Consider the following 14,089-nt stretch of genomic DNA (forward strand, 5'->3'; position numbering starts at 1 on the left):
AATTGTCACCAATTTTCTTGTCCTTGTACTTTTTTTTTATTTTTTGGTTTTTGGGCCACACCTGGTGGCGTTCAGGGGTTACTTCTGGATCTGCACTCAGAAATTGCTCCTGGCAGGCTCAGGAGCCATATGGGATGCCAGGGATCAAATCTGGGTCTGTCCTGTCCTGGGTTTTCTGTGTGCAAGGCAAAAATGCCCTATCACTGTGCTATCACTCTGGTCCATACTCTTTTTTTAAAATAATTTCACTACAATAGCTGGAGCGAAAGCACAGCGGTTGGGCTTTTGCCTTGCACACCGCAGCTGCCCAGGACAAACCTGGATTTGATCCCGTGTCCCATATGATCCTCATAACCAGGAGTGATTTCTGAGCGCATAGCCAGGTGTAACTCCTGTGCTGGACAAGAGTAACCTGTCACCGGGTGTGACCCTCCAAAAAAAATCAAACAAACAATTCTCTCTGCATACCTAGAAAATTGTATGATCAACTATGTCAACTATGTGATACACAATTTTAAATAAAGTATTTTATATAAAACATTTCTCTTCTAGGGATAATAAGGATAGAAACTGTTAAACTTTAATCTCGATAAGTAACTACAAGAAAAACATGGTAAATGCTACTTATAAGCCAGAGCAGTAATACAGAAGGGTTAGATGCTTGCCTTACAAACAGCCAATCTCCTGAGTCCCTCCAAGTCTGATACCTGAGTGAAGAGTCAAAAGCCAGCCTTGAATACCTCTGGATGTGTCCCCCAGAAGACAAACGTAATTATAAATTTTTATTTGGCGATACACTATGTTACCAGTAACATGCAAACAGAAAAGAGGATGGAGATAGAGATTTAGCATGTTGTTAAAGATATTTATTAAAGGTAGCATGGGGCATAAAGTGTCTCCCTTGTGCACACTAACCTAGGAAAGACCGCGGTTCGATCACCCTGTATCCCATATGGTCCCCACCAAGTCAGGTGCGATTTCTCAGTGCATAGCCAGGAGTAACCCCAGACTGCCACCAAAAGACAAAAGCTAAAGCTAGTAAAGATGTAGGAGCTAGAGTAATAGTACAGAAGGTAGGGAGCTTGCCTTATACATGGTCAATGTGGGTTTGATCCCTAGCATGCTACATGTCCCTTGAACATCACCAGGAATAATTCTTGAGTAGAGCCAGGAGCAACCCTAGAGCACTGCCAGATGTACATTCTCACTCCAAACTCACAAAAGGTAAAGAAACACTAATTGAAATTAGTAATATACTGAAAACATAATGGTGGAAAGGTGAGGAATAATAAAGTCTTGTTAAATGCACAGGATGTTCTAGCTTTAAAGTTAAAGAGTGAGTGCTCGCTTTGGCAGCACATATACTAAAATTGGAACAATACAGAGATTAGCATGGCCACTGTGCAAGGATGACACGCAAATTCACGAAGCATTCCATATTTAAAAAAAAAGTTAAAGAGTGAAAAGAGAACATGTTTGTAATAAGAGTGCTTAAATGGAGATATTATAAAAGAAAAAAGAGTGAGAAGAGAACTGCAGAGATAAAAGTTACCTGTTAATCTAACTTTAAAGATGGAGAGAAAGTACAGCAATCAAGGGGCTTACTTTGTATGAAGCAGACAACCCCCAGCTCAAACCCTGACATTCCATTTGGGACCCTGAAAACTAGCAAGAGTGATTCCTGAGAGCACAGCCAGGAGTAATCTCTGAACATTGCCAGGTGGCACCCCCCTCAAAAAGTTCTCAAATTTTGCATTCTAGGATGCATATGCATCAAAGTTTTGCTAATCTTCATAATTTGAATATGCTTCCACACCTTGAAAATATCTGAATGACTAAACTTCTAAAACTGAACTCAACTATAGCATATGAAATATTTCTTAATTGACAGATGCTATTTCCTTTGAACTTTAAAATTATATTTAGAGTGCTTATCAAGCTGGTACTTTTCTTAAAAATATATCAAGTTCTTTTTTGTGGGGGGGAGAGTCATGTCCAGTGGCGATCGGGGGTTACTCCTGGCTCTGCACTCCATAATCACTTCTGGCAGAGCACCCGTAAACATTGCTAAGGGGAGGGAAGAGGAGGGGAGGGGAGGGGAAGGGAGAGGGGAGGGGAGGGGAAGGGAGGGGAGGGAAGGGGAGGGAAGGGAAATACAACAACAGGGGCCAGAACCAGAGCACAGTGGGTAGGGATTTGCCTTACACAGCCAACCTGGGTTCAACCCCTGGCATTCCATAATGTTCCTCGAACGATTTTTGAGCATAGAGCCAGAAGTAAACTCTTCAGTGCTGCCAGGTATGGCCCAGAAACAAACCAACAAACATAAAAACAATAAAAAAGAAACCAAAACCAAAACAAACCAATGAACAACAACAAAAAAAACCAACCCAGGAGTATAGGACTAGAGAGATACTAAGAATGGTTGTTCAGGCTCATTTGAGGGTAACAGCATGACACTTGGTCTCCTCAGCAGAGTCAAGAATACATCTGGACTAGTGCTAGATCTGGCCACAAAAAAAGGTGGGTGGGGCGAATTTTTCTTCTCAGGAAAAATACTTGGAATATAGAAATTATTTTGTTCAATGAGGAACAAATACGTAAAAGCATTAAAATCACTTAAAGATACATATAAAGCCATCTTAGTCAGTAGTAATTAATGGAAATTATACCATTAAAATCCAACTAAAGCAATATAATCTAGAAAGGCAAAGAGAAGATAATTAGATGAGAACAACATAAAGAAGTATTACTAGAGGCCAGAGTGATAACGTAACGGGTAGGACATTTGCCTTGCATGCAGCAAATCCCTGGTATCCCATCTGGTCCCCAACCCTACTAGGAGTGGTCTCTGAACGCAGAACCCTGAGAGCTACCAGATGTGACTCAAAAGCCCAAAGGAAAATGTCTTATTGGTACAGTGATTAGTGATGTGTCTGTGTGCATATTTATGTATATGTAAGAGATACGTATAATGTTTTTATTCGCTAAGCAGGAATTACTTCTGGCAGTGTTTAGGGAAACACATGGCATAAGGGGATTAAACCCAGGTTGGGTATGTGCAAGGCAAGCCCCCTACATACTATATTTTTATTATATTTTGATAGTTGGTATATTTTCAGATAAAAAATTTAGAATATAAAGTGATAAGATAACAATTTATAAATTCAAGTACTTACTCTGTAGTTTTGTAAACATCAGAATATAGCCCTGCTTTCTGATACTTCTTCTTTGGAGGACGTGGAGTCTTCTTTTCCCTTGGGATTATAGAAAGGATAGGCTGCAAGGTATTTTCAAGATCAGGAGGTTTTGCTGGAGTTTCTAGAGGACTGGGAATCTCAATTGTTGTTTCAGAAAAGCTAAAAAGAGAATTAAAATGTATTTTATGAAGAAGTAATAACCTATTTAAAAGATATTGAGGCCGGAGAGATAGCACAGCGGCGTTTGCCTTGCAAGCAGCTAACCCAGGACCTAAGATGGTTAGTTCAAATTCCGGCGTCCCATATGGTCCCCCATGCCTGCCAGGAGCTATTTCTGAGCAGATAGCCAGGTGTAAACCCTGAACGCCGCCGGGTGTAGCCCAAAAACAAAAAAAGATATCACAGCAATATAAAAATAGAGTTATGATGACTTCCATAGTGGGAAGTCATGCTGAAGAACTACACTGCTCCTCCTCATAAGAAAAAAGGAAATAATATAAAGCATATAAATAAATGTGGAGAACATTTTTAAAATTAAATTCACATATTCAACAATGGCAGCAGCACTATAATCCCTGAGGGGGGGAAAAAAAAAACCAGAAACAAAGACCAAAAAAGAAGTCCTACATCCTTCTTGCTTTGTGAACACTAAATGGTATAGACTCAAAGTAGATTTAACCATCTTAAGTGATGTTAAACTTTAAAGAAAAACCAAGAAAATGAAGAGACTAAGACAGCTGAAATGTGTGAAGCCGAAAATCAGCAAGGAAAAATCTACATGAAAATATATTGGGGGTGGTGGTGGTGGTGGAGAAATAGCATGGAGGTAAACCGTTTGCCTTGCATGCAGGAGGATGGTAGTTCGATTTCTGGCTTCCCATATGGTCCCCCGAGCCTGCCAGAAGCAATTTCTTTACATAGAGCCAGGAATAACCCCTGAGCGCTGCTGGGTATGACCCAAAAACCAAAACAAAAAAAAATCTTTAGGGGGGCCGGAGAGATAGCACAGCGGGTTTGCCTTGCAAGAAGCTGACAGAGGACCTAAGGTGGTTGGTTCAAATCCTGGAGTCCCATATGGTCCCTCATGGTTGCCAGAAGCTATTTCTGAGCAGATAGCCAGGAGTAACCCCTGAGCACCGCCAGGTGTGGCCCCAAAAACCAAAAAAAGAAAAAATATCTTTAGGGAGCAGAAGTGATACAGCAGGTAATGCATTTGCCTCACAAGCGGCTGACCTGGGTTCAACACCATAAGGAGTGATACATGAGTGCAGGGCAAGAGGAAAGCTATGAGCACTGGCAAACATGACCTAAAACAAACTCCAAACTCTGGACAATACTATAGAGGGTAGGGTGTTTGCCTTTCATACTACAGACCCAGATTTGTTCCCTAAGGATGCCAGGAATGATCCCTTAGAACAAAGCCAGGAGTAAACCCTGAGACAAACTGGAAGAGGGACCCCCCCCCCAAAAAAAAAACCAGGGGCCAGATCAGTGGCATGGAGCGCTAAGGCATCTGCTTTGCCGACACTAGCCTAGGATGGACAGCTATATAGTCCTCCAAGCCACGATTGATTTCTGAGCACATAGAGAGGAGAAACTCCTGAGTGTCACCGGGTGTGGCCCAAAAACAAAGAATAATTCTTTAGAGGGGTCAGAGCAACAGTACAATAAATAGGGTGTTTTCCTTGCATGCAGTGGACCCAAGGTCAATGCCCAGTGTCCCCTGAGTCCAGACAGAAGTGATTCCTAAGCAGAGCCAAGAGTAGGCCTTAAAGCACAGGTAGGTGTGGCCCCAAGTAAATAACTTTAGAAAACTGGGCCTGAAACTAAGTATGCTGGTAAATATGTTGTGAAAAGCGAAACTAAGACTGGACAACAAAATGAACCATTTTCCAGGGTTTATCTCTGCTAGTTCCGAATCCTGGCATCCCAGGAGCCTACCAGACATGACTACTAAAGCACAGAACGAGGAGTAACCTCTGGTCACACCCGTGACCCCAAAACAAAACAAAACAAAAATTTTAGTGAACCAAATTCAACAATATGTCTTAAAGGACTATGCATCATGATCAAATAGGACTCATGGAATACTCATGCAAGCAATTCATTTAATACTGTAACAACAAAGGGGAAATAATCATATGATCATATTAAATGATACAGAAAGTTTCTGGTATGATTCATCAATATCTAGCATGATAAAAATCCTTGGCAAAATAAGGACTAAAGGAATGTACCCCCAAGCAGTAATAGCTATATACAACAAACCTACAACATCATACTCAGTGGCAAAAACTGAAAGCATAATGAAATGAGATACAAGTTAAAAATTTTCACTTTCTGGGCCCAGAGAGATAGCACAGCGGTGTTTGCCTTGCAAGCAGCTGATCCAGGACCAAAGGTGGTTGGTTCGAATCCCGGTGTCCCATATGGTCCCCCGTGCCTGCCAGGAGCTATTTCTGAGCAGACAGCCAGGAGTAACCCCTGAGCAATGCCGGGTGTGGCCCCCAAAAAACAAAAAACAAACAAACAAAAAAATTCACTTTCTGGGGCTGGAGAAATAGCATGGAGGCAGGGCGTTTGTCTTTCACGGCCTTGCATGCAGAAGGATGGTAGAATCCCATATGGTCCCCAAAGCTTGCCAGGAGTGATTTCTGAGCGTAGAGCCAGGAGTAACCTCTGAGCGCTGCAAGGTGTGACCCTCCAAACAAAAATTTAACTTTCTTCACTACTGTTAAATAGTTTTGGAAATCCTCAAAACAGAAGACAAGAAAAAAATTAATGAAGACAGATAGTACAGTACATAAGGTGTACAGCAGGTAAGGTGTTTGACTTATATGTGGCTGAGCTAAGTTTGATCCCCAACACCCATATGGTTCCCTCAATATTTTCCAGGAGTAACCCCTAAGTGCAGAACAAGAAGTCCTGAACACCACTAAGCGTAAGCCCAAGCCTTCCTAAAAAAAGAAATCAAAAGCATACAAACTTGAAAAGTAGTTAAAACTATCAACTATCACTATATACAGCTGATAAAACAAAAGACATAGAAGATTGATCCTTAACGTCCCATATGGGCCCCCATGCCAGAAGTGATTTCTTTCTTTTTTCTTTATTTTTGTTTTTTAGGTCATAGCCAGCAGCGCTCAGGAGTTATTTCTGGTTCTGCACTCAGAGATCTCCCCTAGCAGGCTCAGGGGACCCTATGGAATTCAGGGATTCGAACCACTGTCCGTGATAAATAGGGACTTTTCTTCAATGAGTTTGACCAAGGTGAAACTCCCAGCACCCTATATGGTCTCCTGGTCCCCCACACTCCCTGCCATGAGTGATTCCTGAGCAAAGACCTAGGAGCTAGAAGTAAGCTGTGCAATAGGTGTGGCCCAAAAATAAACAAGCAAAAAAACCAAACCAAAGCAAAAATACTACAAAAACAACAGAAGCCCAAATAAACTGAAAACATAAGAAACTACTGAAAGTAGAAGAGGACACCAAGAAATGAAAAATGAACTGGAAGAATCAACAATGATCCAGATGATCTTCCTACTAAAAATACTATACAGATTCAAAGCAATGCCAATAAAAACTCTAGTAACTCACAGGGGAAAAACAAAACAACAACAAAAAAAACTCTAGTAACATTTTAGGGCATAGAAAAATATATTTGTAATTTGTGTGAATATATAAAAAATTCCAAGTCTTGAAAATAATATATTGGGGCCGGGCAGTGGCGCTAGAGGTAAGGTGCCTGCCTTGCCTGCGCTAGCCTTGGACGGACCACAGTTTAATCCCCCGGCGTCCCATATGGTCCCCCAAGCCAGGAGCTTCTGAACGCATAGCCAGGAGTAACCCCTGAGTGTCACCAGGTGTGGTCCAAAAACCAAATAAATAAATAAATAAATAAATAAAATAAAATAAGATAGAGGGTACTGCTGCATTTACTGACTTCAAGGAAAGTGATTTCAATTTATGGAATGTAAAAAATTATAGTCACGTTTTTTTAAAAAAAGAAAAAGAAATAATGTCAACAGCATATCCTACAATAAAATTAGAGTGAATTAAAGGTTTAGAAATTAGATCAAAATCCATAATATCCACTGAAGAAAACATAGGCCAAAGTATCAGACTATGAACCTCATTTAACTTCAATGAGTTGACTCATTAACTCCATGCCAAAGTAAACAAAAATAATTAAGGGGCATCAATTTCTTTTTTTTTTTTTTTTGGTTTTTGGGCCACACCCTGTGACGCTCAGGGGTTACTCCTGGCTATGCGCTCAGAAGTCGCTCCTGGCTTGGGGGACCATATGGGACGCCGGGGGATCGAACCTCGGTCCGTCCTAGGCTAGCGCAGGCAAGGCAGGCACCTTACCTCTAGCGCCACCGCCCGGCCCAGGGGCATCAATTTCTAAAATCACAAAATGCTGTGTTAGAAATAAATTCAGCGGAGAGATAGCACAGCGGCGTTTGCCTTGCAAGCAGCCGATCCAGGACCAAAGGTGGTTGGTTCGAATCCCTGTGTCCCATATGGTCCCCCGTGCCTGCCAGGAACTATATCTGAGCAGACAGCCAGAAATAACCCCTGAGCACGGCCGGGTGTGGCCCAAAAACCAAATGAATAAATAAATAAATTCAGGCTGAAATAAATATTTGTACAGGCGCAGAACTGACATATATAGCAATAATAAGGGGCAAGAGAGATAGCAAGCAGGTAAGGTATTTGACTTGTATATGACCCACCCAGTTCAGCACCCTGGACCCTCAAGGAGAAATCTGAGCACAGAGTTCAGAGTGAACACTGAGCACTGCTGAATATGGGCCAAAACTAAAAAAATAAAACAACTACACAAAACACAACCCACCAAAGATGGAGAGAAAAGAAACATACTTTCCCAAAGAAAACATTCACATGCTCAGTAGACACATAAAAGTGTTTATCATCATTTATTATCAGAAACACAAATCAAGATAATAAATACAACTTCCATATGACCAAAGGACTCCAGATCTGTTTTGTTTTGTTTTGTTTTTTGCTTTTGGGCCACACCTGGTGATGCTCAGTACTCCTGGCTATGTGCTCAGAAAACGCTCCTGGCTTGGAGTCCTTATTAGACACCGGGGATCGGGGATTAGGGATCAAACCACAGTTCGTCCTAGTTGCATTAAAGGCAAATGCCCTACAGCTGCACCACTGCTCTAGTTCTTGATATTACCGCATAGACACAAAGATAATCATTTGAAAAAGTATAATAGACAGAATATGGAAAGAAATAAAATATATAAAGGAGTTGTAGCATATATATATATATATATATATATATATATTACTATGTAACTTGAACACTGAAATCTTGCAGTGTGCTGCAATGTAGATAGAACTGGAGAGCATCATATTAAGTCAGAGGGAGGACAAATACCAGATGCTCCCACTTACCTGTAATGAATAGAGAAAAAAGGAAAAGACGGCACTGAATGATGACAAACCTATGGCCATTGATACAAAACTGAGCAATTCTACAAAGCAGAGGAAGTTTGAGGGACGAAAGGGGTAGATTAGTGATAGAAACAGAGTTGGTCTTGGGAACTTTGGTAGTGATGGTTTATTAAAATCAAAATTGCTAGTGGCTGGAATGATAGCAGGTAGGACATTTGCCTTGCATACAACCAAACTGGGTTTGAGCCCCCAAGCCAAAAACGCACACCAAAATTGTAAACACTACTGTAACTACAGTGTGTAAACTATTACAAAAAAGAACCTAAAATTCAAATATATATATATATATATATATATATTCTTATATATATAAGAATTTGGCAAATGAGGAGCGAGGAAGATGGTTGAAAGGGCTAGAGTGCATGCTTTGTATGTCCAAAGGTCTAGTTCTGATTCCCAGCATACAGTCCTCCTAGAACCACCAGGAATGACTTGAGAGCATTGCAGGATAATTCCAAAACAAACACACACATAGAAAGTATTTAGCATACGATAATTTGAAAAATGTTTCAAATACTCAGGGAAACAAATTAATCAAGAGTGGAAAAGACAATAGTTTATTTAGTCATTCTGTTTTTGAGCAACACTGCAGAGCTGAGGGGTTACTTCTAGCTCTGAGCTCAGAAATTACTCCTAGCCAGCTCAGGGAACTTACTATATGAGAAGCTGGGAATGGAACTTGAGTCTACTGAGTACAGAGCCAGTAGGAACACCTGCATAATGCCAGGTATAACACAAAAATTAAAATAAAAAAATACATAAGAGTGTTTTGGGGGCGAGGGTCATACCCAGCAGTGCTCAGGAGTTACTCCTGGCTCTGCGTTCAGAAATCACCCTTGGCAGGCTTGGGGAACCATATGGGATGCCGGAAATCAAACCAGGGTCTGTTCTGTGTTGGCTGAGTACCCTACCACTGTTTTATCTCTCCGGCCCTAAAAACAAGAGTATTTCCAAATAAAACAGAAAATGGGCTAGGAAATAGCTGAGAGCACCCAGCCTACAATTAATCTCAAGCCACCAAAAAAAAACAAAACAAAACAAAAAAAAAAAACTACAAAAGTTGATTTAAATAATACACTTTGCTCATTCAAAAAGATAAGAGACTAAGGGATCCAGAGCGGTGGTTCAGCGGTAGTTTTTGCCTTGTATTTGGCTGACCTAAGACAGACCTCAGTTCGATCCTCCACCTAGTCCCCCAAGCCAGGAGCGATTTCTGAGTGCATAGCCAGGAGTAACCCCAGGGTGTCAACGGGTGTGCCCCCCCCCCAAAAAAAGATAAAAGACTATTATATGGCAGTTGGACTGGGCCCCTTGGATACCCACACTGAAGGACAGTTAAACCTGGTCATGCTCCCATCATACCAGTATAAGAGGAAAAACTTGGGTTGTTGTTGGGGGAAAAGGGGCTCAGAGATAAAGCATCAGAGAGAGGCTGCCTGCTTTGTATCTATTCCTCTCTTTTTTTGTACCAGGGACTTCCCCAGCTACCTTTGGCCAGTGAATTTCCATCTATTTCTCTCCCTCCATCAAGAACCCCTGGGCAATGGTGGCAACAAGCCTCAGACTTCAGGAGGAATAAAAAGTATACTTGGTTTCCCTTGCTCCTCTCAGAGTCCTGGTAGGTGGTTGCTACAGACTAGCATTGTTATACTGGAGAAATATGAAAAAAAAAAATTTTTTTTTGGGGGGGCACACCTGGCACCGCTCAGGGGTTACTCCTGGATTTAGGCTCAGAAATTGCCCTTGGCAGGCTCGAGGGACCGTATGGGATGCCGGGATTCGAACCACCATCCTTCCCACCATCCTTCTGAATGCAAAGCAAACACTCTACCTCCATGCTATTTCTCCTGCCCCCGAAAAATATTTTTTAAAAATGTTATCATTACCTTGCAATGTTCTCTTGCTCTTCTTCTGGGAATGGCTTTTGCTTTTTCTTGGTCTGTTCTTCCAGCAGCCAATTTTTTCTTTTCAAACCCTTCTTATGTTCTGGATTCAGGTTTACACTCTGAACAACAGCCTCAATGACATCCGTAACTGTATCAGGATGGAGGTGCAGTGCTGCTTCTTCTTCTTCCCCTTCATTCAAGTCTGGACTGACAAATTGGGCAGCTTGGAATGCTTGCATGGATACAACAGCCTGGAGAGGACATTTCCGTGGCCGACCAGGCCTGCGTTTCACAAAGTTATTCCCTGTCCTGGCTTGCCTCTGAAGTTTTTTGGCTTTTAAAATTTTATTAACATGATCCAAGTTTTTCTTGGTGGCTAAGATTTTGTTATAATTGCACATTTTCCGAGCCTGGCGCTGCATAGCTTCAACAACACTTCTCTTGATATGATGGGGGGAACAGCTGCTTGGCAACTTTTCAGAAAGAAGAGAGATACTATTACTGCAAGAGTCACTGGCAACTGCAGGAACAAGAAGGCTATCTGATTTTCCCAGAGTTCGCTCCTTGCTGTGGCTATGGCCTGGACTGGAGGAAGGTGCTATAGAGGAAGATGCAATCACAGAATCAATATTTTTGTCCATGTGTTCTTGGTCCTCATGTTGTACCATCCGCTGTAGTAGACTATCTACAGAGTCATCCCCAGAAGCAACCAACCTTGGACTTCGAGAGGGCACTCCATTCACTAAATAAAATAAGTCACACAGGTAAATACAGAACAAGGCTAGTTATTTAAAATAAAATAAAATTTAAGTTATTTTTTAACAGAATAACAAAGAATATTGTTCAGATTTTCAAAGCAATGTTAAACAAAACATCATATGCATTTGTCTTTCACTGACCAGTGATAATGTATTTTCCTAAGACATAGCCCATTAATCATAAATTAATTTAAAATTGGCCATGCTTCTTGAATATGTGAATTAAAAATTAGTTAACAATTCAAATACTACAAGAAAAGCAAAGATGATTTAAAAAAAAAACTGAAGATCAGGGCTGGAGCTATAGCACAGCAGTAAGGCATTTGCCTTGCATGAGGCCAGCACAGGAAGAACCCAATCCCGGCATCCCATATGTTCCCCAGAGCCTGCTAGGAGTGACTTCTGAGCACAGAGGAAGGAGTAACCTGAGCACCACGAAGTGACTCAAAACCAAAAAACAAACAAAAAAATGAAGATCAAGTTAGAAAATATATAAACTTAGGGGCTGGAGTGATGCAGTGGGTAGGGCAAGTGCCTTGAATGTGGTTCACCAGATTCTATGCCTGGTACCACATAATCTCCCCTGGGCAACATTAGGAGAGATCCCTGAGCAGAAAACTAGGAGTAATTTCTGAGCATGTTGGATATGACTTCAAACCAAAAACAAACCAAATAAGGGAAGGATTTAAATTTAAATAAAGTTATCAAGTTCAGCAATTTCTCACGTTTTTTTAAACTTTCTCTTTTTATTTTATTTGTTTCTCAGACACACCTGGAGGCGCTCATCCTGGCTCTGCACTCAGAAATCACTCCAGGAAGGCTTTAGGGACCATATGGAAAGCTGGGGATCAAGCCTGGATGGGTCATGTGCACGTCAAACACCCTACCTATTGTATTATCACTCTGTCCATTTTTCTCATGTTTTAAACACAATAGAATAAGTGTAACACTTGATAAAAAGTTGAAATCTGATTGAAAAACTGTTTGAGAAGTAAAGTGTGTAAAATGAATATAAACTCAATTAAAAAGAATGGACAGTAAGATTAGAAAATAAATGAGGGTTAAGAATGATAGTAGGGAATTTCCTTTATTTTGATAGGAGGAAAAACCAGATATGATCCCTAAGATCCTACAAGGTCACTTGAGCCCGACAAAAGTGATCCCTGAGTGCAGAGCCAGGAATAAGCCCTGAGCATTAGTAGGTGTGAGCATCCCAAAAGAAATGACCTAAGTTTTAGATAAGCCTTGCTATTTTATAACAGGCCAAGGAAATATGATGTATACACTGACAACTTAAATGATCATAAACCTTCATTTGACAAACTATGCTAGCTTTACATTATCATTAAAAATCAGATCAGAGGGCCGAAGTGGTGGCGCAGAGTGGTAAAGCCTGCCTTGCCATCAGTAGTCTAGGACAGACCATGGTTCGATCCCCCGGTGTCCCATATGGTCCCCCAAGCCAGGAATGATTTCTGAGCACATAGCCAGGAGTAACCCGAGCATCACTTGGTGTGGCCCAAAAACAAAAACAAAACAGAATATCAGATCAGAAAGGTCAGCTTTCCAAGATATTTATAAATGATGTAGAACATAGTTTTCTTTTTTTTTGGGGGGGGGTCACATCCTGGCAGGCTCAGGGGACCACATGGGATGCCAGGATTAGAACCACTGACCTATATGCAAGGCAAATGCCCTACCTTCATGCTATCTCTCTAGCCCAGAACATAATTTTCTAAATTTAAACAATACACTTATTGAAGTTTCAGGTGAGCATGTTTAATAAACAATCAAAATGTGTATGTATATATACATATATATAAATATTATTATTAAGTTCCTCAGCATTCACTCTCCTTTCACCACTCTTGTGACAATCATAAAATGGTATATTCTAAAAATTGTACTTTCTTTTTATTTATTTAAAAAACTAAATAGTTTTTTGGGGGCCATACCCAGAGGTACTCAGGGACTCCTGGATCTGTACTCAGGAAATTACTCTTGGCAGTTATCAAGGGACCATATGTGATGTGGGGCTCCAACCCAGTTGGCAAGGCAAAAGGCTTACTACACGCTGTACTATATCTCATGAATTTATTTGAATCAGACTAATGATTAGTTATTTAAGTTTCACTATGGAAAAACTATAAATAAATATAAATGTAAGCCTAACTGCTAAAAACATGTACACAAAGTCTGAAGAGATGGCTCAAGAAGAGTTTGATCTGCCACACTTCACGGTTACCTGAGCACCACCACGCAACCGCCCTGGATATAAGTCACAAGCACCAGAGGGTGTAAGTCACCCAAAACCAAACCAAACAAAAAAAACAAAAGTTAAATGTATACAAAATCTTTGATGCTTTGCCTAATAAATGATAGTCTCTAATTTCCCTGTTTATGAACATGATGTTTTCTAGGAAATAAGAATCTGATGGAAAAAAATGTGATTTCTAAGGTTAGGCTGATAAAAGTAGCCCCATTTCTAACCTGGCCTTAGTAGAACAGCCATTAGAAACCAGTACATCATCAGTTCCAGGGAAAGTAACTGCACAATGACTACTAGAGACCTTGGAGAAGTCAACAATGAGTATCTCCTGGTGCTGGAGCGATAGTGCAGCAGTAGGGCGTTTGCCTTGCACACGGCTGACCCAGGACGAACCTTGGTTCAATCCCCAGTGTCCCATATGGTCGCTAAAGCCAGGAGTGATTTCTGAGTGCATAACCAGGAGTAATCCCTGAGCGTCGCCAGGTG

General features: G+C 41.0%; 2 protein-coding genes and 1 non-coding gene across 4 annotated transcripts in view; 1 reads left to right on the forward strand and 2 right to left on the reverse strand.

Moving 5' to 3' along the window:
• The window catches only part of LOC126020739 (farnesyl pyrophosphate synthase-like), a 340,408-nt gene that overhangs the window by 192,835 nt on the left and 133,484 nt on the right, over nucleotides 1-14,089 (reverse strand). The gene's annotated exons all lie outside the window — the stretch shown is intronic.
• Nucleotides 1-14,089, reverse strand: part of ASH1L (ASH1 like histone lysine methyltransferase) — a 178,512-nt gene that overhangs the window by 72,426 nt on the left and 91,997 nt on the right. The window contains 2 exon segments of the mRNA XM_049782187.1: nucleotides 3,180-3,359; nucleotides 10,577-11,318. Coding sequence (XP_049638144.1) covers nucleotides 3,180-3,359; nucleotides 10,577-11,318 — 922 coding nt within the window.
• Nucleotides 1,341-1,444, forward strand: LOC126021667 (U6 spliceosomal RNA). Its single transcript, XR_007500161.1, has one exon. It is a non-coding gene; the product is annotated as a U6 spliceosomal RNA (small nuclear RNA).

Source organism: Suncus etruscus, chromosome 10, assembly GCF_024139225.1.
Source record: "Suncus etruscus isolate mSunEtr1 chromosome 10, mSunEtr1.pri.cur, whole genome shotgun sequence".
Classification (NCBI taxonomy): Eukaryota; Metazoa; Chordata; class Mammalia; order Eulipotyphla; family Soricidae; genus Suncus; species Suncus etruscus.